The following is a 24,818-nucleotide window of genomic DNA, read 5'->3' on the forward strand; positions in this document are numbered from 1 at the left end:
ACCGATATTTTTTTTGTTATTACACGTGTGGACTATGTCACGGACACTTAACTATGCAAATAAGCATTTTGTCAATATTACAATGTTATATTGGTTCTCTGTGTTGAAAATGTAGCTAAACTACAAATTAATATACAGGGTTGATGGCCCTTTCAGTTGGTAAATTATATAATGAGGTTCATATTCTAGAGTAGAACAACCCAGGGAGGTAATAGAAATTGTCTGGTTTTCTGAATATATTTAGCATATCCTGGGTTGTAAGAATGTGTGCTAGACACTTATTTTTCAAAATAGTTCCCTAATAGAGAGCAACAAAATATGTTTGCCAAATATAGTCTCTTATGACGAAACCTATTGTCCATAATTGCCGTGGGAAAAGTTCATATTCGTGTCATGTAAATACTTAATGTTGTACTGAGGAGTTAGCTCAAGTATTTCAGGTAGGACGCTCACCCCAGTGAGGTCCATGGCCGCTCACCCCAGTAGGTGTGAGCTGGGGAGGGGGATATGTGACATAGTCCAAAGATGTTAGGCAGCCTTCTGCCCCATTTTAGAGCAGAAAGTGCAGGAATAGTTAATGATCCGTTCCACAGCTTCCCATTAACTCAGGCAGCTGGATGGAAAATCCAGACCACAGATTACAATGGCTCTAGTTCTCCCTCACCTGCTCTTCTAATCACATGCACAGGTATTTAGAGCAGAGAGGTTTTGCATTTCTCTCTCTCTCCTTGGAGCCTGGGGGCTGGGGGTGTCGCTACTCTCCTGCATCCAGTATCGAGGTTGACGGCCTCTCCACGTATCACAGTACCAGAGGATTTGCCTGGACACCCCAAACAGATAAGACAAACAAATGGTTACTGCTGTTGCTAAAAGACTGTGCTGTATCTTGTGACCCTAAATGAGAGAGCATTGTTTTAAGCTGGGGAACCAGTTTAGTTGGCCAGCAGCTGTTAGAGAGACTGATTTTGATGTGTAGTTAGATCCCTGAAAGGGATAGGATTTTGTTTATATAATTTGGTTTCTTTTTACTTGAAATAACAGTGTGGGAAATACTGTAACAATGAAATGAGTGAACTGCTGAATGAAAGTATCTGAGTACCTCTAACCTACACATGTTAAAGCTGCAGTACCTTACTTGGATGAAAATAAAGCAGGCAGAAGCCTGAGTTAAGCAGCTTAATACTTTGCATGATCCTGTTTTTGTATTAAATAACCCTAGAAGACTGTGTCGGGAAGAACCCAGACAGACGTCAGCACTACAAAAGAGGGGCGTTTGTCACAATATGTACATTTTTTTTAATAAACTTGCAGTAAAAGCATAAGAATGTAGACAATCATGCTGATAAAAATCAATATGACTACAAACATTTATATTTTTTATGAAAAAAAAAAAAAAAAAAAAGTCTACATTTAGCCTCCATGGTGCAGATCAATGGTATACAAATAAACTTTATGAAATAGTATAAAATGTGCGCTGTGTTTTTTTGTATTTTTTGTAAGTGTTATGTCTACACCTACAAACAATGCAGATACTTCATTTGGTAGACTGGTTGTCGCCCCTGATTTAATTATGGGGCTACCCATAGAGTCCCAGTACACATGGGCTAATTAGCTGGGGGGCATGGGTTAATCTGTGTCTCCACGTTAGGGATTGGATACAGATAATTTTTCACCAATAGTCTGTATTCAATGTTAAGAATAGGGTTACACAGGTATATAATCTGTGTCAACCCTACAGTTTTTTGTTGTTCTTCTGATTCCACCTGGAATGTCACTGGATTGCTGGAGAATTGCTAGCTGATACTTCTCCATCCCCCAACCCTAAGTAAGTGTTACCTTCTTGCCTGTTAATTGTACTATATTGCTGTGTTCACCTTTTTTAAGGAATAAATTATATTTTATTATATCTAAGCCTCGTTAAGTTCATCCCAGATATTTGGTGTTCATTATATCTTGTCATAAGCTACCGTGACAGTGTTGCATAGTGAAACCATTGTAAAGTGGCGGATAAAGCATTCAGGCATCGGATAATGCATTCTGGTGTCGACAAACAGCCAATAGGGTTGCATTGTAAAGTGTTGGATATGCCATTCGTTGTAAAGTGAAACGTTAGATAGCGAGGTCTACCTGTATGTGGATATTGGGGGGAAAATGATACCAGGACATGTAAATAATGTAAAGCACTTGTGGTCCTGATAATTTTATTTTCCCCCAGCCAGCATGTGTGTTTTGTGGATTGTGTTTGTGCATTTCTAGAGGGGCAGACTTCGCGATTTAATCTGCTGAGTTGCTTGCATGGAAATGAGGATTCAGACAAAGGCTGGGAGGTGTTAAGACACTTGGTGAATTCGGGAAGTGCTGTGTATCAGGTCTGAGGATGGGCTCTCACCAAGGAGAGCATTTGTTTCCTACACACACTGAGGCGTTGCCAGGTAGGAGCTCCATGGGCACGAATCCCATTGGCCAGTTGAATTCCCCACTTCCCAGCAGCTCCGTCACCATGGGGTGGTCTTGAATGCATCCGCATGCCCCCTCCTCTGGCATTGGTTGCACCATCTCAATCTGTTCTGAGGTTGTCCGGCGGCCCCCTCTCCATGTAAAGAATAGCCACCGAGGGCTATGTAAGGGGCTCTACCAATCTAAGTCCAGTCAAGCTGCAGTGAGTCTGGGACAGCCTCTGGAGTGAGACAGAGAGCGAGTTTGGATTCTGACGGTGATCACCGGGAGATATATGTCAGAGTGGCTGTTGTGTGTTCAGCAATCTGATATCCTGGATGAGAAGCGGACAGGGCAAGTCTACAAGAAGCAGGCCCCTGCACCAAGCAAGGCTAGAGTCCACTCCCCAGGTCCCCAGTTGGTATTGTATCTTGTTATTGTGTATTTTGTCTTGTCTGCTGGCTTGCCAGAATAAACCTAATTTTAGTCAACAACTTTGTCCCGCCTGGTGCTAGTGATCCCAGTGGTTTCAGTGTAAAAGTCCCCTGTAACATTCCTACTTAATATTATATTTTGGTGCCTGATGGTACACACAAGCCATAATGGGTCATTGGAGTTTATTGTACTGACCATGCATAAAAACCAAAACATGCTTGTGGGTGCTACTACACTTATTTCTATTTTTATAACTAAAACTGTATTACACTAGGGCAGTTTTTATTTCTTCTATATAATAAGGTTTCACCGCCGCAGTCTTTGGAGATTAACTGAATATGACATTTTGTGGAAGTACCTCCTCATTTTTGACTGCTAACACAATTGTTCAATCAAAACTAACCTGGTGCGTGTGTGTGTGTGTGTGTGGATGGTATGTATGTCAGAGTGAGTAGGACAGTAGAGAAAGTCCATCTCTATGTTAGTAGAGAAGTTGTAAGCGGAAGTGTCCTGCATGATGCTCTGCGTGCTTTGGTGTGTCCAATATATTTTATTACACTATGATAAGACACCACCTGGCACTGGGAGATGTTATCACCATTCAAGTCAATGAGCTTCCAGTTATCTTCCAGTCCCAGAAATAGGTTTTGTGTCAGAGCACGGCTTAGTAAATGTGCCCCAAAGTTTAGTGTATGAACTCATACTGCTGCTGAGGTGTATGTTCATTTATTCGAAGTACAAGTAGTGGAGGAAAAAATTACCAGGAATAGAAAATATGGATACATTTTATTCATAAAACCATTCCCTGCTAAAGCATCTGCCGAACTCCTCCTATAGCACAGCACAGCTGATCCCTTATGTATGTATACAATGGGTAAGATATACATAGGCAGTTTAGGCGAGTCAAGAGTAAATGATAGCAAGACAATAAAATATAAATAGTCATATTAACCTCCATAGTGGCTGAAGTGACGTCCAAAGAATGGATAATCCATGTCTTGCTGGAATTATAATGTCATGTTTATTTCTGGTATGATTTCTGGTACTTGTATTTTTTAATGGCCTAATGGCTCACGTTACTGTAGTCCATGCTAGAGAGTTGTGTGTTGGTGTAGTAGGCTAGGGTGGATAGTTTGGTGGCCTGAGGTGTGGTGTGTGGTAGGTGCATTGGGGTGTGGGGTAAAGCCCATCCTTGGAGCCGGATGGACTGTTATCCCTTATTTACAGGGACACAGTAACTATTTTATTAGCTGTACCAACCCCCATGCTTGTATAGCTTAGTAATTACCTGAGGCTGTGCATGGCATATTATGGGATATGCTGGTTTTAAATTAAGAAAATGTGAGTCCCCATTCTATTGAATTCCTGCTATTTGAAACCCAATTGAAGCATATTGTGCTATGTAGTGTTTATCTGCTTCATTTTCATATGGTAATACCTGTGCACCTCAAACCTTCCAGTACATCCGTCTACAGAAGAAATTTGGATCTTTCTCCATAGGGTTAAGCTGCGATTTTTTTCACTTTATTATTTGCACATGCACTTGCACTTTATTCCACATTAATATTTATTAATGCACAATTTATACCTTCTGTATACTTTTTTTGTGATTTTAATATTGTTTAACAACACGTCACTTTTCACTACACTCTATATAGGAGCGCTTGCGCAAGATATCTCCAATTAGTTAATATTAACCCCTTACTCAATTGCAATCTTATCTATAGGCTTCCACCAACCAGGATATTTATGAAACTAAGAGATGTCAAATTAATATTTTCTAGGGTCCCAGGTCCTTATTTATGATAGAAAAAACTGTGCACTATAACGCACAAAAATCTGTTGCAGCAAAATGTCAGAAAATATAAAGACTCTCTCCAGCACGTGTTCATTCAGTTCATTCAGAGCCCAAAGCATCACTTATTAAATGTTTTAATATATAAAAATGCAGTGCTTATATTACAGAAAAGGGAAAACAAGAACATACAATTACAGAAAATGCAGGACAGTTTTTTTTTTTTCACAAATATTTTTTATTGGGTACATTTTCAGTATACAGGCGAACAACTTGAAAAAGTTTGTGCTGTTACATGTACATTGTGTCGCACATTGTTCACATATATTGTTTACATATTTTTCATATATTGATCATACATTTTTCTTAACTCTGAATTCAAGCTTGGATTCATTTTTTTGCTCTGAGTGCGAGCGATTGTGTTTTCTCCGGGTCTGTTTCCCTCATTACATACTTGTATTACACTTTTTGTATACGTTTTACTCCAGCTCGATTCCTATCTAATTAACCTTAAACTTTAACCTTGTATTCTAACCTAACTTGTCGTGTTAGTCTTGTTCACCCCTTTCCGTCCTCTGTCTCCAGTCTTTACCCTGAACTAGACTGTCCCCTGTCTGCGAGTCTCTTTCCTCGAGGAACCAGTCCCATCTCTGGCGGAACTCTTTCGTTGTTCTGTTTCTGTCTGTGGACGTCTCCAGTTTGTCTATTTTCATTAGTTTGTATAATGTGTCTTGTAGTTGTTCCATTGAGGGCTGTTGTGTTTGTATCCAGTTTATCATAATGGTCTTTCTTGCCGCTAGTAGTATAATCTCTGTGGGTCTGGTTACTGCTCTGCTGATTTGTTTGCCCTCCGTCCAGTTCTCTATATTTGCAAATATAATAGGTATTGGGTCCTTTGGCCATGAGACTTTTAATTTTGTTTTCATATAGTCTAGCACTTGGTCCCAATATCTAGATATATGTATGCATGTCCAGAGGCAGTGTTTAAGGTCCGCCTTTGGTGTCTTGCATTTTGGGCAAAACGTGGTGTCCTCTGTCCTGGTCTTTATCTGTCGTTTAAATGCTATGTATGCTCTATGTGTTATTTTGTATTGCATTTCTCTCCATGTCTCTGACGGTATAATCTTGTGCACCCTGTGTATGCCCTGTATTAGCTGTTCCATATTTTGTATTTCTGGGAAATCTTTTTTCCATGCCTTGAGTGTGTTGGCGTGTGTGCTCTCTATGTCTTGATCTCTGATAATGCTGTATAGCTCTGACAATTTACTTTTGTCCTGCTCTTTTGCTTTAAAATAGTCGTCTATTCTATTGTTATTTAGTACTGTGGTTTTGTGATTTGTCAGCTTTTTGCAGAAACTGATTAACTGTGTATATGAGAAAGCATGTATTAGGTTTTGGGGGATGTCCCATTTTTGTGCGAGCTCCTGGAATGTCATATATTCCTGTTTGTCTGTGTTAATCACGTCTTTTAGGCAAGTAATCCCTTTTTGTTTCCAAATCTGGAATGATGTTTGGGTATGCCCTGGTATAAATTTGGGGTTGTCTTGAATTGGTAGATATCTTGAGATTGTATGTGACAATTTAAACTTTTTCCTGACCGTTTTCCATGTTACTATAGTATCTTTGATTAGTATGTTGTTTCTTTGTGTCACTGGGATATCTCCCCATTTAGTATGTAATAGCTCTTTCAGGGAGGTCTCTGGAGAGAACTCCTTTTCTATTTCTAGGGAGGAGTAGTGATTGGTATCATTTATCCAGTCTCCTACATGTCTCATTATGCTTGCTATGTTATAGTTCCTGATGTTTGGCAGGTTGATACCCCCCATTTCCTTTGGTAGTTGTAGTTTTTTTAGAGCTATTCTGCTTCTCTTGTTTCCCCATAGGAATTTTGTCATCGCTCTATTTATTGCCGTATTGTCTTCATGTTTGAGGAGCATGGGGAGAGTCTGCATAGGATAGAGTAGTCTGGCAAACGATATCATTTTGATCGCACTTGCTCTCCCAAATAGCGATAAGGGTAGTGTCATCCAGTTTTTTAGTTCCTGTACTATTTTTTTTATGATAGGTTTAAAATTATTCTCGTATAGTCTGGAAATTTCTGCCTCCAGCATTATCCCTAGGTATCTGATGGGTTTTTTTGTTACTTTTATAGGGAAATTATATGGTGTCCTAGTATCTGGGTTTTTTTTGATGTACATCATTTCTGTTTTAGATATATTTATTTTAAAGCCTGCGAATGACCCGAATGTCTCTATTTGTTGTAGGACCTTTTTGATTGATTCGTCTGGGTTAGTCATAAACATTAGTATGTCGTCAGCGAACATTGATAGTTTCAATTCTGTTTTGTTTATCTTTATCCCCTTAAAGTCTTTCATTTGTCTCAGGTAGATAGCCAGAGGCTCTATAGCTAGATTGAACAGCAGGGGTGACAACGGGCACCCCTGGCGTGTCCCTCTGTATAGTTGGAATGGGCTTGATAGGTGTCCTGCTGCTATTATTCTAGCCTTTGGGGTGTTGTACATTGCCTTTAACATGTCATTAAAGTTTCCCTTGAATCCAAATTTATCTATCACAAAGAACACATGTTCCCACATTATGTTATCGAATGCTTTCTCGGCATCGATTGTTACTAGGGCTGTATTCTCTATCTTGTGTAGTCTGACCCACTCTATTGCCGCTAGTACTTTTCTGATGTTTTTCACTGCGGATCTTCCTTTGACAAATCCCGACTGGTCAGGGTGTATCAAGGATGGAAGAATGTTCGCTAACCTATCTGCCATAATTTTGGTGAATATTTTTGCGTCTTGATTGATCAGTGATATTGGTCTATACGATTCTGGTCTTAGGGGGTCCTTGCCCTGTTTGTGTATTAGCATTATGTGGGCTGTTTCACTTGTTTGCATAAACGTGGCGTCTTTAAGGGCTTTGTGATATAGATGTTGTAATGGTTCTATCAAGTTTTCTTTTAGGAGTTTGTAATATTCCCCTGACATGCCATCTGGACCTGGGGCCTTGCAGTTTTTTAGGTTTTGGATTGTGTCCTTTATCTCTTTTTGAGTGATAGGGGAGTTTAAACTATCTATTTCTTCTTGGCTTACTTTAGGTATTTTAATATCTTTAAAAAATATATCTCTTGCTTCTGTATTTATTTGTCCGTCCCTATACAGTTTGCTGTAGTATTCTTTGAACACCTCGTTTATTTTTTTTGCTTCTGTGATTATCTCTGTCTTATCATATATTTTAGTGATGGGCGCAGTTGGCCTGTAGTTACGCATAAGATTTCCCAGGAGTCTACCCGTCTTATTACCGTGTCGGAAAAATTTGGCTTCTTTTATTGATTTTTTCCCTAGTTCTTTTTTTTCTAGCCATACCTCACATGTGAATTTTTTCTGGCTATAGTTTTCTTTGTTTTGGGGTGTTGGGTCTGTTTTGAATATTTTGAATGCCTCGCTTAGTTCTTTACTGGCCTTACAGAATTCCTGTGTTGCCTGTTTCTTTCTTCTGGATACATATGCCATAATGTCCCCTCTAATTACCGCTTTTGATGTTTCCCAGTATAGTATGGGGTTTGCTCTGTGTTCTTGGTTTGTGTTGTCAAATCTCTCCCAGGCTCTCCTTAAGTAGTTCACAAAGTCTTCGTTATTGCTTAGGTAATTTGGGAATCTCCAGGTGTTTGGGCTTGCTCTGCCCAGTCCCATGTCTAGATCTAGGCGTACCATTGCGTGGTCAGATATAATTATCTCTCCCATGTCTATGTGTGTTATTTTGTTTAGTAGGTTCGGTGTTAGTAATATTGCGTCGATTCGTGAAAATGAATTATGTGCATTGGAGTAGAAGGAGAAGTCCCTCTCCAGTGGGTTGAGCGTTCTCCATCCGTCTACTATCCCTAGTGCTGTTTTAATCAATTCCATATTTTTGGTTTGGGCGCTGTCTTTGGGCATGCTATCGTTGTGATTTGATCTGTCTAGGAACTTGTCCTGTATTGCGTTCCAGTCCCCCCCCAGTATTAGGTTTCTATGTTTGTATTTTAGTATCTTGTTTATAGTTTCTTGGAAAAACTCCGTCTTATGGTCATTTGGTCCATAGACATTTCCTAGGAGGTAGTCTATTCCTCCACTTCTGACCTCTGCTACTATGAATCTTCCCTCACTGTCTCTCTCTGTGTTGATTATTTCTAGGGGGAGATTTTTATTTATGAGTATGGCCACTCCTGCTTTTTTTCCTATTGCCGGGGAGAAAATGCTGTGTCCTACCCAATCTCTTTGTAGTTTATTGCTTTCTTTTGAATTTAGATGCGTCTCCTGCAGGAATGCTATGTCTGCTTTTTGTTTTTTTAGGTAGCTTAATACTTTTTTGCGTTTTATTGGGTTGTTAAGCCCTTTCACATTCCATGTTATTATTCGAGTATGCATTTTGTGTCTAAGTCTGTTCTGTGTCCTCTATGTATGTCATCGTTTGCTTTCTCTTGTTTCCTGTTAATTATGATATTCTGGGTTTTTTCTCTCTTTTCTACTTGTTTCCAACACTCTTTTATGTTTTTGTTAGCCTGGCTTGTCAACATGATCTCTGCCTGCTTTTCTGTATTAGAACTTCTAACTTTTTTTAACCTTTTAACTGTTTAAACTTTTAACTTTCCTTTCTTTTCTGGACTTCACTTTTTTCCAGAGGTGTACTTTCTACCCTCTTGTGTGTCTCCTTGTGTATGCACTTTAGTCTCCTTGTCCCCGCCGGGGGGTATATTTACTATTTTATTTTGTATTATTTTTTTTTTTTTTTTTTTTTTTTCCTCTTTAGGCTATTTTCGTATAGTTTTTTTTTTTTTTTTTTTTTTTTTTTTTTTGTTCTGTTGTGTGTCATTTTTTGTTTTATTTTTTTGTTTCGGTTTTGTTGTTGTGTCCCTGTCCCTTGGCTATTTTGTCCTTGTTTCTTCCTATCTTTGGCCGTATATTAAGGTGTCTGTATGTCTATGTTTCCCTCTTGTTCGTCTCCTTACGTTTCTTGCTGATGTTATGAGTGCTTCTATTGTTGTGGCATGTGTGTGTGTGTGCACCCTCCTTCCCGCTATTCTCTTGGTCTCATTGTTTGTATGTTCATGTGGTTGTGTAGCTGTATACCTTACATCAGTGTCGTGGTTGCCCGTCTCTGTCCCCCTTGGGGATCGGTTATTTTCTTGCTGTTAGGTTGTCTGTTTCTGTCCGTTATCTGTCTTTATCTCTTCTTGTTCTGACTATGCTGCTTTCTCCCCGTTGCGGTACCAGGAGTCTACTGTAGGTTTAACTCAATAAGAACACAATAGGATAAAAAAAAAGAACTTTCAGGTTATTGCATGACAATCACAATCACATTGTTATGTTTTTATGCTTTTTTGTTTTGACCTCTCTTTCTTTTTCGCTTGCCCCTCCCTTTCTTCATCATCCTCCCCCCCTCCCTCCTCCCTCTCTCTTCTCTCCTCCCCCCTTCTCTCCACTCCCCCTCTCTCCCCCCCCTCTCTATCTCCCCCCCCCTCCCGGTTTGGTCCCTCCCTTGCATCCATTCCAGCAAGCATTCCTTTGCGGGTTAATATCGGTTACACATTCAGATATCTATATATATCCCTATGTACTGTCACTCACTCTATGCTTGTTCATACCCCTTCTTGGGCCACACTTATGCTTATGTTCTTGCACACCCCCATACATTCACTTTTTTTTTTTTTTTTATCTTTTATCATGGGACACGGGACAAATGTCTTAATTCAGTCTCTTTCAAGTAAAATGTAATCTTGGGCTCTGCATCTGTCCACTTTAGCGGTCATCGTCTCTTGTGTCATTCCGGTCCTCCTCTGCGTTCCTGGGGATTGTCGTCTTTGTCACGTACTTTTCCGCCAGGTCGTGGGATGTGAAGGTTTTCACCCCTGTGTCGGTGTATATTTTTAAAGTTGCTGGGTAAATCAATGCGAATTTCCGTTTTTGCTTGTAGAGAGTGGTGCATACCCTGCTAAATTCTCTCCTTTTTTGTGAGACCGTGGCCGAATAGTCCTGAAAAATCATTATTCTCTTGTTCTCAAATGTCAGTTGGTCCGTCTCCTTGAAAGCTTTGATAATTCTGACTTTGTCATCAAAGTTGAGAATCTTTGCTATTATTGCTCTAGGTTTAGTTTCTTGGTCTTGTCTTGCAGCACCCATTCTGTGCGCTCTCTCTATCTTTATTGCATTGTCTGCGGATAGTCCAAGATGTTCTGGGATCCATTTCTCGCAGAACTCTATGAGCTGGTGCTGTTTTATTGATTCAGGTACTCCTATCAGTCTTATGTTGTTTCGTCGGGACCGGTTTTCAAGGTCGTCTACTTTTTCCTCTAATATGCAGTTTTTTTTCCGCATTGTTTCTAGTGCTTGATGCACGTCAGACATTTCGTCCTCCATAGTGCTAATTCTTGTTTCAGCCTCTTCCACTCTTGAGGTGTGTGCTGACAGCTCATTTTTCAGCTCTTCTATGGATGTTTTTATTTTGTCAATTTTTTTATCAAATTGGGGGAGAATTTCTCTTGCTACAGCCTTTGCAATACTTTCATGCTCTGACCTTGTTTGTGCCTGCTTGTCTGCTTCCCCGTTCTGGCTGGATTCTCCTGCCTGAGCCTCGTGGCTGTCGGCCATTTTCTGTGTCTCTCTCCTTCTCTCTCCCTTGTCCTGGCGCTGTTGCTGCTGTTTTGGGGCCATCTGTGCAGTTTTGGAGAGATATTTCTCCATGCAGGTGCCTCCGCTTGTTGGGGTGCCTGTCCCTTTAAATTCTGGCTGATTTTTGCCGGCTATTTTCTCGCGGTTACAGCGGTTTTCCCCGGCGGGCCAGCGGAGCTCTTCTCAGTGCGTCCTCACAGCCCTGGCGCCATACCGGAAGTCTCGCAGGACAGTTTTTGAAGTGAAACTTCTTTAGTGGCACCTCATTCCTAATGAGACAAAAATGGATTGTAGGGACAGAAAATGAAACGGATGTGATGTCAAAGTGCTGACGTCACAGTGCTGGCAGATGAGACCGGGCTGTGCTCTGGCAAATGACATGCGGCGGCGATAGCTGCCGGCACCCCTCCTAACAGGCGCCGCTCCTAACGGCCGCCCATTTCAACCATTCCCTCCACACGTCCGCTGCCGTTCCCCGCCCGCTGCCCGCTGACATCAAACTGCCGCCGCTCCCCCACACAGCCGCTGACATGTGGCGGCGGCACTAGGTGCCGCTCCCCCCCCACCCGCTCAACACCTGAACACTCCTCCACACCGGCAGCCGTCCCCCTCAACGCATGCGCAGAGGCTTTGTCCGTAGCCATGTTGTGGATGGCAGGTTTCGTGGGGGTGTGATTGGCAGAGGGCGCTGCTGCGAGGCAACCAGTGATTGGCTGTCGCGTCCCGCCGCTAACGATTGGTTGAGGGGCTGTCAGTCGGTTAAGGGGTCCCTTCATCCCCATCAGCCGGCACGGGGTCTGCAGTGCTGCCCGCCGTGGAGTACGCTGCTCCGTGGTGGGGTAGCTATCTGAGACCGAGGCTCCACCCTCCGCCCTGTCGCTCCTGCTTCGGTAACGGGAGGAGGGGGGTAACGGGACCACCGTGTTGCCAGGGGGCTGGCTGCAGCAGGACACACAGTCGTGTTCGCAGCTCCGCCGGGGGTAGTGGGAGTCGGGAGTCGGGGGGGAGGAGGGAGGGGGCACACAACACAGAGAGACATTCACACAACACAGAGAGAGAGAGATATACACTGACTGACACACACACACACACTGACTCACACTCACACTGACTGACTCACTATCACACTGACTCACACTCACACACTGACTGACTCACACTCACACACTGACTCACACACGCACACACACTGACTGACACACACGCACACACACTGACTGACACACACGCACACACACTGACTGACACAAATGCACACACACTGACTGACACACACATACACACACTGACCGACACAGAGAGACATTCACACAACACAGAGAGAGAGACATACACTGACTGACACACACACTCACACACTGACTGACACACACACTCACACACTGACTGACACACACACACGGACTGACACACACACACACACTGACTGACACACACACACACACACACACACACACACATATACACTGACTGAGACACGCTGACTGACACACATGCACACACTGACACACATGCACACACTGACTGACACACATGCACACACTGACTGACACACATGCACACACTGACTGACACACATGAACACACTGACTGACACACATACATACTCTCTAACTGACACACATAGATACTCTCTGACTGACACATACACTGACTGACATGTGTGCCGAGAAAGCGCGTTATAAGTCAATTTCTGTGACAAAAGTCAAAGAAGTTTCACTTACTATGCGCGTGCACAGCACACACAGCTTTTTTTTAAATAACAGGATAAAACAGGATTCCCTATAACATTACATTACCATATGTTAGGATTTTCTCCCAGAGAGTTCACTGGCGACGAACTGAAAAATCACGTGTTTGGTCCAAAAACACACCTGTGTTGAAATCTGCTTTTCATAATCTTTGCTAAAACTTAAATACAATTTTCCCCTTTGAAACAAAATAATATCCACCCCTGTCGAAAATCAGCTGTGAGATCGACAGCTGAAAACTTCTACAAATCAACGTTTAAACTTTCCCTCTGTATATAAACGCACTCATAACTTCCCTTCCCTAGTACCTAGACATACGTGAGTGACATTAATAGATCCAGACGCTCATGACGGATGTAACGAAACTAAGGATAATCATCGTAATTCTAAATTTAAGTGACAAATGGATATCTGTTCCTTATTACCCGCTAGACCTTCAATATCTGTCCTTACCGCATTCATCTACCTGTCACGAATGCAAATATCAAAATGTTATACTTTAGCATCGCTATCAAGTCCATGATTCCATATTTCATATCTTTTGGATGGTATGGGATATTCACGCCCCCCTGGCACTCTGTAAAAACCCTATCAAGAATGCTTTAAAAACCTGTAACTAGTTTCATGTTTATATTAATGTCAGAAGAACCATGATTTACTCCAATCTCTGGCAAAACATATGTTCTTATCTCTAGATTCTATCAGACCGAAAACTAGGTCTGTCCAAGGGTTTAACAGGACATAAAACATTTTTTTTTGTATTTTTTAAATCAAGCTCCAATCACATTAACCTCTGAAGCACCAGATTGATTAAAATACATAATATCTCATGATATTATAATGACAGGGATAATTAGAAACAGGTGTTTAAATAATTAGGCTGTGTTTATAGTGGCGTCGTGCATGCTGATCCGCGCTGAGACACGCTTTGTATATAATCTGAGACCCATTATTTATTATTGTTCCATTCTGAGTGAAAGCTTCCGCTCGCGTGCTCACACGTGCGGAACCTCGCTCAGCTTTCCGCGACAGCAAATCTGTGTTTCAGCGCTTGCTGGAGAGGAGGTACGGTCATGTGACCGCACAGCCGTCCAATTAAAGCGCAGCTCAGAAATGAGCTTAGACCAGAGAGCGGGCATTTTTCACAACATACAACCGAGAGAGAGGTAGCTCCGCTCCCCGTTCCCTCCGCTCCCCTATCTGGCTGAGGGGTCCAACAGGGGGTGTTGGCTGATCTGGGATCTGCTATATATATATATATATATATATATATATATATATATATATATATATATATATATATATATATATATATAGATAGATAGATAGATAGATAGATAGATAGATAGATAGATAGATATATAGATAGTAAATAAATGATATCATATATATATATATATATTTATATATATATATCCATTTTATATATATATATCCATTGTATATAGGATATATCCATTAGTCAATGACATCTCTGTCAGGTACGCCTCCCGACCCACCTCCGCCCCGCCTACCAGAGCACGCGCTCTGTCTGAGGGACAAGAACATGAAAAGCAGCCGCTTCGTAAGCGAGAGGTGAGCATCAGCGCGGGAGAGCTCGGCCACTCTCCACTATAAACTCAGCCTTAGGTAGATCTTCAGGGAGGCCCCACTCTATATAATAATCTGAAACTTTGTGAGTTTGGTCTCCACTATACAGGTGTGTGGAAACACATCATGCTTTCTCCTATAGTTGCTCCACATGTCTGACGTAATCCCTTGGGACTCTCTCATTGGTCCTTGCTCCCTTATATGCTCAATCAGTCCTATGCTGATTGCTGAGCATAGACTTTCGTTCCATCAGGGTTGCTACAACCTGCAGTTGCGATTTTACATTATTCTTGTGCATTTCGTTTGACCCTAGCTTGACCCGGACTTCTGACCTCTGACATCCTTGGACCTCGGCTCATCAACTGGACTTCTACTCTCTCCCCTCCTCGTCCATGGCTTCAGACTTTGACTACTCTACTCTCTCCAACCCCTGACTACAGCAAGTACCTCCACTATCCTGCACTCTTCAGCCCTGACCCAGATACCGACACCAACTCTGAAATCCGGACCTGCCCCCGCGGTTGCAGGGTGGCGGTTATATACAGCCCCACCTATGCCTCGTGGTCTAGTCCGGTTTGTGGTGAGAAGACATGACACAACTTTTTGATTGTCCAGATTCCTGCAGCCTGGATGACTTTTGGATTATCCACAAATCCTTTTTAGATGCTTGAAAGAAAGAAAGTCCTCCTTGGCACAGGATCTCTGGATTAGTGCACAAAATCATGTGAACATGTAAAGAAATGACAACAATGGTCTCAGTGTAAATTCTTACAAGTATATACTCTTGTAAACCACCATTAAGTGAAATAATACATCAACTGTTTAAAGTGATCAATTACTCCTTAGTCCCACAGTGTGAGGAGATGATTTAGTGTGGAACAATGTAATCAGGACTGTGATATTCCCAGATTGGATGGTCAATATAGAGTGATAACTTAATAGCACCAGTATTCATGCATGTGGATAAAAACGCTAGAATATTTAACTCTCCCTTCTAGGAGTATACTTGGGTGTAGTTCAAGCAACCATTCATTTAAAGAAAAAGATCATTCACATGGTACAATAACATAATAAAAACGTTATAAAACAGAGACAATGGAATCTCACTCACAAAGTACAAATAAAAAGTGTGCATTGAGTAAGGTAGACACTTTCCTGGACCCCCCAGACTTGAATCTTTGGAGCCTCTGCTGCCGATTTGGATATCTGGTCGTGTCTCTCAGACCGCGCTTTTCCTCCAGTCTGTCCCCAGATGCTTCGCCTCATACATACATTTGCCCTATATTTAGTCTAGAAAGGAGGATTCCCCCCTATGCAGCTACTATAGATCTTTAGTAGCTGGTGGGTTGGGGGGGGGGGGGTGGATCCAAGTCCGGAGGGTCCAGGAAAGCATCTACCTTACTCAATGCACACTTTTTATTTGTACTTTGTAAGTGAGCTTCCATAGTCTTTGTTTTACATAGTTAAATAGTAGATGAGGTTGAAAAAAGTCTTCCTTCCATCAAGTTCAACCTATGCTAAATTTAGACAACAGATATTTTATCATATATCTATACTTATTGATCCAGAGGAAGGCAAACAAAACCCCAGAGTCACATCATCCAATGACATCTCATAAGGGGAAAAATTAATTCCTTCTGACTCCAAGAATTGGCAATCGGATTAATCCCTGGATCAACATCCTTCCCATGTATACTTAGTTGGTATATTCCTGTATACCTTTCCTATCTATAAAGATGTCCAACCTTTTTTTGAACAAATCTATTGTATCTGCCATCACAGTCTTCTTGGGTAATGAATTCCACATTTTAACTGCCCTTACTGTAAAGAACCCTTTCCTTTGTTGCTGGTGAAATCACCTTTCCTCCAACCTTAAGGGATGCCCCGAGTCCTTTGTACTGCCCGTGGGATGAATAGTTCTTTTGAAAGCTCCTTGTATTGTCCCCGAATATATTTGTATATAGTTATCATATCCCCTCTTAGACGCCTCTTTACTAATGTAAATAAATCTAATTTAGCTAGTCTCTCCTCATAAGTTAGATTGTCCATCCCCTTCATTAATTTGGTGGCTCTTCTCTGCACTCTCTCTAGTTCCATAATGTATTTTCTTAGGATTTGTGCCCAAAATTGTACTCCATATTCAAGGTGTGGTCTTACTAATGCTTTGTAAAGGGGCATAATTATGTTTACTTCCCTTCCATCCATTGCCCGTAAGATGCAAGATAAGATCTTGTTTGCCTTTGCCGCTACTGCATGACTTTGGGCACTATTGTTAAGCCTGCTGTCTACAAGCACTCCTAAATCCTTCTCCATCAAGGATTCCCCCAATTTATCCCCATTTAATTTGTAAGTCGCCTTTTTATTCTTGCATCCCAAATGCATAACCTTACATTTATCTGTATTAAACCTCATCTGCCATTTACCTGCCCACGTTTCCAGTCTTTCCAAGTCCTTCTGAAGAGAAATTACATCCTGCTCTGATGTTATTACCTTACATAATTTAGAATCATCAGCAAAGATGGAGACTTTGCTATCGATGCCAACCTCAAGGTCATTAATAAACAAGTTAAAAAGCAGGGGTCCCAGTACTGATCCCTGAGGTACTCCACTCACGACTTTAGCCCAACCTGAAAAAGTTCCATTTATGACAACCCTCTGTTGTCTGTTCTTTAACCAGTTTTCAATCCAGATGCATATATTAGTACTGAGTCCAATTTTCTTTATTTTGTACACCAACCTCTTGCGTGAAACCATATCAAAAGCCTTTGCAAAATCTAAGTAGACCACATCAACTGCATTACCCTGGTCTAAATTCCTACTTACCTCCTCAAAGAAACAAATAAGGTTAGTTTGGCATGATCTATCCTTCATATATCCATGCTGACTATTACTAATAATTTTGTTTTCCATTAGGTATTCCTGAATATTATCCTGTATTAAACCTTCAAGTAGTTTCCCCACTATTGAAGTCAGGCTTACAGGTCTGTAATTCCCCGTTTGTGATCTAGCTCCCTTTTTATATATAGGCACCACATCTGCTTTACGCCAATCTTGTGGTACTGAGCCTGTGGAAATGGAGTCCTTGAATATTAAATGTAATGGTTTGGCTATTACTGAGCTTAACTCCTTGAGAACTCTTGGATGTATGCCATCAGGGACAGGTGCCTTATTTACTTTAATTTTTTCAAGTTGCTTATGAACTTCTTCCTCAGTTAACCAATTGTTCATTAATATGGAGGTTGTGGCTTCCTCCTGCGGCACTACTATTGAACTTGATTCTTCCCTGGTAAACACAGAGGCAAAGAATTTGTTTAATACCTCTGCTTTTTCCTTATCTCCAATAATCTGCCTACCCATCTCACACTGAAAGGGTCCTATATTTTCTTTTCTCATTTTATTTTATTAAGTTACTTAAAGAACTTTTTACGGTTGACCTTACTTTCTATTACAATCCTTTTTTCATTATCCATTTTTGCTAATTTGATTGCCCTTTTGCAATTTTTGTTACATTCCTTATATTTCTTTTTTAATGTTTAATTATTATTAAATATTATTAATTATTATAATCTTGTGAATGTTCTTTTTCTTTACATGAATGGTTGCTTGAACTACTCTCAAGTATACTCCTAGAAGGGAGAGTTAAGTATTCCAGAGTTTTTATCAACATGCATGACTACTGGTGCTATTAAGGTATCACTCTGCACTATATAGACCATTCCATCTGGAAATATCACAGTCCTGATTACATTGTTCACCACTAAATCATCTCCTCTGAGTGTGTGATTAAGGAGTAATTGGTCACTTAAACTGTTTAATGTATTATTTCACTTTATGGTGGTTTACAAGAATATATACTTGTAAGAATTTAAACTGAGACATTTTGTCATTTCTTTACATGTTCACATAATTTTGTGCACTAATCTGGAGATCCAACGCTATGGAGGACTTTATTTCTTTCTTTCAAGTATTTGTATCTATTATCAGAACTTCGGTTAGATCGAATAACATTTTAGATTTGAAGTATATATAAATCCTAAGGGTTACAAACCTTTTCTCGTGTGTGTGTGTACAGGGTATAGTCTTATCAGAAGACGGTGAGTAGAAGCGGAGCACAGCCAACACTGAAGAAAAATGAAGTATCCAGGGCAATTCCAAATAAAGATCAATTTATTCTGTAGCTCACAAAGGATAAAAGATGGGAGTACACCTATGCATTTTATGCGCAAGCACTTTATCAAGGTGTAAGGTACCATTCTAAAGCATACATTTTAAATACATACCCTTTTGCACCATTCGTCACGGGGAATTACATTATCAGACCGCGACTCAGGATAGAGTCACGCTTACGCAACATTATCCCCATTGGCTATGAATGTCAGCTGACTGAAAAATACAAAGCAGAAAACTTTAACCAGCCCCATAACGGACAATGAACATAAAATATGTATAATAACATACGAAAGAAAGAAAAATTTATTAAAAACATATGCATGTCCCTACCAGATTCCTTTATAAATCCCAAAGTAGATATCCACTGTATTTGAATTCATACAGGATTTCTTAAATGCATATGGCCAATATCATCGTATGAACTTGGCCATATGAATGAATATAAATAAACCTGGCGCCAAACGAAAACATACACCGACTGTGTTATCCTGATCATCAATCAATGTCCAAATGGAAAGTCCTGTGATCCTCAAAAAGACTGCACAGATGATCTTGCAAACCACGAAACGAGAAACAAGACAAAGGGACAAATCATAGCATATACCTGCTGGGTAATGGCAATCTATACTACTAACAAACCAATATAACATAAAAAGACACCTAGTGATAAACTAGAACAGTATTTATTAAAACATGATAATATCTATCATATAAAATGAACCATGAGGGTGACAAAAAACAGCTGATCTTCAATGGTGTTAAAACGGAAACCCTACTTACAAGAAGCTTTGGTCAGAAATGGCAAGGTCTTTTTCACAAGGGTAGAGATTTCACTGGGTGAAATATAAGAAGCAATTGTTTTAGCCCATCTAAAAATGAAACTGGGACCAGGTTCTACAAACTTGCGTAAGTTTGGGTCCATGCAAAGAATTATCCAATATCTATAAATTATAAACAATGGGACCGTAACCTTGTTTCTTCGAGTTACTTTTATTGAATGTGTTAGAATTAATTAATGCCAATGGAGAAATCAGGAACAACCTATGAAACGCGTAGGGCTACGGGGGACCAGTTTTGCTGCAACGCCCAAAACAGAAGTGACGTCAGATGCCGGCTGGAACGGCGAGGAGAGTTTTGGTCACCAGAGGGGAAAGAAAGTCTTCAGTGGCTGGCTCTTGTTTTGTGTACATTATGTGTATACTCTGCTTTGTGTGAGTTTACCCTTATAAAGCTGGAGATTTTATGAAGAGGCTCTGTTTTTCTGTTCAATGCTGCAGGAGAGGAGGAGTAAAGAAACCTTTCAGTGTCTGGGTCCAGGCACTTTCATGTAAGTGCATATTTTACAACTGGTCATTTGTTTTGAATTTTGTGAACTTGCTTCACTATTCTTTCTTTTCTTCTTTATTTGAGGTGTGCTGAGTTCTTTGGACACTTCATTTTTGGAACTGGGAACAGCTCTCTTTTCCTGCTGCACCAACCCCACAATTGTTTATGTAGTTTAGATCATTTATTGTGTGTTTTAACGCATCCTTTTTTTCTGTTTATAAATAAAATTTGTGATTAAACGAAAAGAAGTGAGTAAGAAAGAGATTGCATTCAAAATAAAAGTGGTGTGAAAGATTAAACTATCAGGACCCTCAACAAAGTGGCGGACAGTCACCAACCCCAGGTTATGTCTTATCATCAAATAAAGGGATGTTACGTCAAGAGTAACCCAGACATACTAGTTATCCCATTTGACTTCTTTGAGTTGACTTAATAGATCGCCTAAATCCAAGATGAATGAGGAAGCCTCCTGACAATAGGCTATAGATAACAGTTTACATACCTTGATTATCCATCTCCCAAAGATCCAATACTGGAGACTATTGGCCGACCAGGGGGTTCGACCAACGTCTAACAGATCTTTGGGAGATGGTGGAAGATGGGAATGACAGGGTGGGGGTTGACAAAGAACTGGACCTCTTCCCTGGAAAGAACTTCCGTGACAATACCAAGGTCAACAAGATCTTGCACGATCATCATGAACTCATTTGTGGGGTCCAATGGTAACATGAATCCTCAAGTTGACGTAAAACTTCTTTGAAGTAGTCAACCATACTCTTGACCACCACGGCATCCCCCTTGTCAGCACGTTTGATGACAAATGAAAGATTATCTTGTAATGACTTCAAAGCAGTTATTTCAAGATTGTCACAGTCAAAATGTGAGAGAGAACCTTTGTGCTAAGAGATGCAAGTCTCTAATGACCAAATTTTCGAACATTGTCAAAAAATGACCCTTCACATGTACTGTATTGGCTAGAAAATTGATTTGCCTCTTGTCCGGAATTCAAGTCACTAAGGTAGGTACAGGGAGTGCCCTAGGGGAGACTCCTTGTTCATCCTAGAGGTCCTCCATATCCCTAACCATGCAAAAATCCTTAAATGTGCATAACTTCTCTTGAATGGGTGAGCAAGAGGGTAAAGTCGAGGACAACGCATTCACTTGAACACGAGAACTTGGTTTATTATGTTTTTAATTTTTAATTGTATCTTCAACATTGTCCCTGGTTGAGATTGTCCCCAAGGAATACACGCATGTGGGGAAAGTGCCTTTATTGAATTCAGGGAATTATACTTTGGCAATCATTTGTACCAATCAAATACCTTGACACATTTTCTAGTGTATAAATTGATATGCACATATGATATATTCACCACTTTAGGGTTTAGGGTTAATTGCTCTACACATCAAAGCACTCACCCTCTCCCACCCCCCCCCCCCTCCACTACAAGGGCCCTAGGCACACACACCATACACTGGCACTGCAACTCAGCGCACTTTTTTCTTTTTTTGCTGTTTTTTTCATTAAACATTTTCACTGACTACTTCAGTGTTGATAATCATTTAGAGGATCACCATACTTAATCTCTTCAATAAATATGGGTTACTAGAGGTCCTGGAACAGTATGGTTGGCACTAATAGCAGTGAGAGGAATAAACCTCAGTGTTCGGCGCTACTAGCCCGGTAGACACGCGTGCATCACGGGGAGGCATCCATATTGCCCCTGTCTATACCGGAGTCCAGAGCTTTAAGCGTGGAGCTGGAGCTGTAATAATAAATGCCCATAGGCAATCACATAGTTTGGGGAAAAGCTGACCACGGCGATCATGAGGTCCCACGACGGGAACCAGCAGACCCCCGAAATGCCAGACCAAATCCCCTAGTGATGGACAATAAAGCAGCAAACAGTTCAATGATTGGGGAACTCACAGAATCAACCGCTGGTGAGTCGAAGACATCCGGTATACAACAGCGTGCATCCACAGGTAGGTAAGCAGGATAATGAAAAAAGAGGAACTGAGAGCACAGCAAAAAAGTGTGGAAATGGAGGCCAATGGAAAAATAACAAAAACTTTATTGAAACATGCCTAAATAAAAAGAGAAACCTATTTGATAAAGCGCCCTTGGCGAGAAACGCGTTAGAGGTTTCTCTTTTTAATTAGGCATGTTTTGTTATTTTTCCATTGGCCTCCAGTTCCACACTTTTTTTTGCTGTGCTCTCAGTTCCTCTTTTTTCATTATGGTTGACACTAATATATGTGATGTGAAAGCCTCTATACCAATTTATCTCACATATTATTTTTATTTATTTAAAAAAATGTCTTATTAAGATCAGTTTACGTATGGCTGTCCTGATCTCCTTGTTCCTCAGGCTATATATAATGGGGTTAAACAGTGGAGTCATCATAGTATTTAGTAGAGATAGGACCTTATTCAAATTCAATGATTTTCCTCTGGATGGAGCCACATAAATAACAATCAGTGTCCCATAATATGTGAACACAACAGCTAGATGGACACTGCAAGTAGAGAAGGCTTTCTGTCTCCCAGTGGTGGAGGGTATCCTGAGAATGGTGATGAAGATACAGCTATATGATACAATGACAAATATAAAAGGTAATACTCCTATTAAAATGGCTTCTATGGATATCAACATTTCTACAAGTGATATGTCAGAGCATGATAGCTCAAGGAGAGGTGCAAGATCACAGAAGAAATGGTCAATGACATTGGGGCCACAGAACTGCAATTGAAGTATAAAAACAGTATTGATCAGAGATGTAACAAAACCTGTCATCCAAGACCAAATAACCAGGTAATAAGGAAGTCTGTGATTCATAATGGAGGTATAGTGCAAAGGGTCACAAATGGCTAAGTACCTATCATAGGACATCACTGTAAGGAGACAGCACTCTATAATTGCAGAGGAGGAAAAGAAATGCAACTGGGTGATACAGCCTGAAGCAGATATGGGGCTTCCATCTGCTAATATGACTTGTAGAGTGAAAGGGGCAATGTTGGTGCAGATTAACACATCAGAGAGAGAAAGGTGGCTGAGAAAGAAGTACATGGGGGATTGGAGCTGGTGACTAGTTGATATTAGTGCAATAATCAGAAGATTTGCAACTACTGTTGCAACATAAATAATAATGAGAAGTACGAAGACCAAGATCTTGAAGGTGTGAAGATTCTGAAATCCCAGGAGCAGGAACTCCTTGACCATTGTCTGGTTCTTCGTGTGCATCTCCTGCAGATGGAATAACAACAGATACAATCATTTATCTGACATTTTAAACACCAGTTTCACAATTTAGTGCTCTTCAAACTGTTCTGTGGAACACAGAAGTTTCATAGGAAGGTAACTAGAGAAATGAGGTAGAGGTGTATATTGTACTCTTCAAGATCCAATAATTATTATTTTTTCGATATTTTTAAAGTAAATATTTGAAAATTACTATTAAATAGTAAGGTTAAAATTATATGAGAAGGGACTTCCTGTGACGTCAAGAGGAATGGCTGCCTGAGAGACTTGCTCCAGGGCCCCTCCAACGAATAACCAACATTTAAGCATCTAAATAAACAAATCCCCCCCCCCAAACCTTACAGCCCTGAACCCCAAAGACTAGCTGGGCATAAGCGTGACCTTTCCCTGCGTTTTGGAGAGGGATTGCCGGCGCTCTGGGAGGCCTCCTGTGAGCCCCGACCCCCGGTGGAAGTCTCCCCCTGCCTCACACGCAAAATTGGAGGAGCCGTCTGGAGGAGCGGAGCGGGAGGTAGGAGAGGCGGTGGAGCTAAGCTCCGGGTGTCCCGCGGACTCCGGTCGGACTGTGGTGTTCGGGGAAACCCCCCCCCCCTCCGCGAGCTGTGCCTGAAGCGCGTCTGCGGCAGCCTCCCGTGGCCCCATGAGGAAGCCTGTGCAGCATCACTCCACTGCGGTCCCCGCTTGCCCCCCCCCCCCCGAGACAGAATTACTTAAATAAAACAAGCAACATACCCCAACAGGCGATCGCGGCAGGGGAGAGCACTGGGAGAGTACCCTCTCACTGAAGGAACTGCGGGTCCCTCCACATGGCTGCAGAGGAGGAAGTGGCCATCTTAAAGGAGCACTCCTCTGAGGCACCATCTCCCCTTAAAGGGGTATAAGGCTGCCTGTCCCAATTGCCAAGAATCTGGCCCTGCTGCCTGAGCCTCAGAGTGCCACAACCCTCTATCCTCCCAGCAACATTGCACAGAGCTAAATAAATAAACAACTACTCAGCTGCACCAGTCCCCACACCTTCCCCGAAGCAGCCGCAATGCTGCCAAAGAACAAGCGGACCCAAAACACGGTCACTAGGTTCTTTGCACCCGCGCACCGCCAGATGGAGCCGGCCGCAGAGATCCAAGATGGCGTCGTGGACCCCGACCACGCCGGGACAAGTGCGGAGCAGATCCAATTTGAACTGCCTGAACACGGACTGCACAAAGATTTCTTTGAGGCCCTATTTAATAAAATCAGAAGGGGGTTCCAAGAAGATTTGGCTTCAGCCATAGAAGGCCTCAGATCTGACGTAGATGGCCTCACCGCACGCGCTGACACACTATAAGCAAAGGTAGAGGATGTCTGCTACACTCAATTGACAACAGAAGACGAGGTGAACAGGCTTGGTAACCTTGTGAAC

General features: G+C 41.4%; 1 protein-coding gene across 1 annotated transcript; it reads right to left on the reverse strand.

The window, feature by feature from the left end:
• Positions 1–22,462: 22,462 nt before the first annotated feature.
• LOC142470904 (olfactory receptor 11L1-like) lies at positions 22,463–23,401 on the reverse strand. Its single transcript, XM_075577713.1, has one exon. The coding sequence runs from the start codon at positions 23,399–23,401 to the stop codon at positions 22,463–22,465; it is 939 nt and encodes a 312-aa protein (XP_075433828.1).
• Between the last annotated feature and the right edge of the window lie 1,417 nt (positions 23,402–24,818).

This window comes from Ascaphus truei, chromosome 20, assembly GCF_040206685.1.
Source record: "Ascaphus truei isolate aAscTru1 chromosome 20, aAscTru1.hap1, whole genome shotgun sequence".
NCBI lineage: Eukaryota > Metazoa > Chordata > Amphibia > Anura > Ascaphidae > Ascaphus > Ascaphus truei.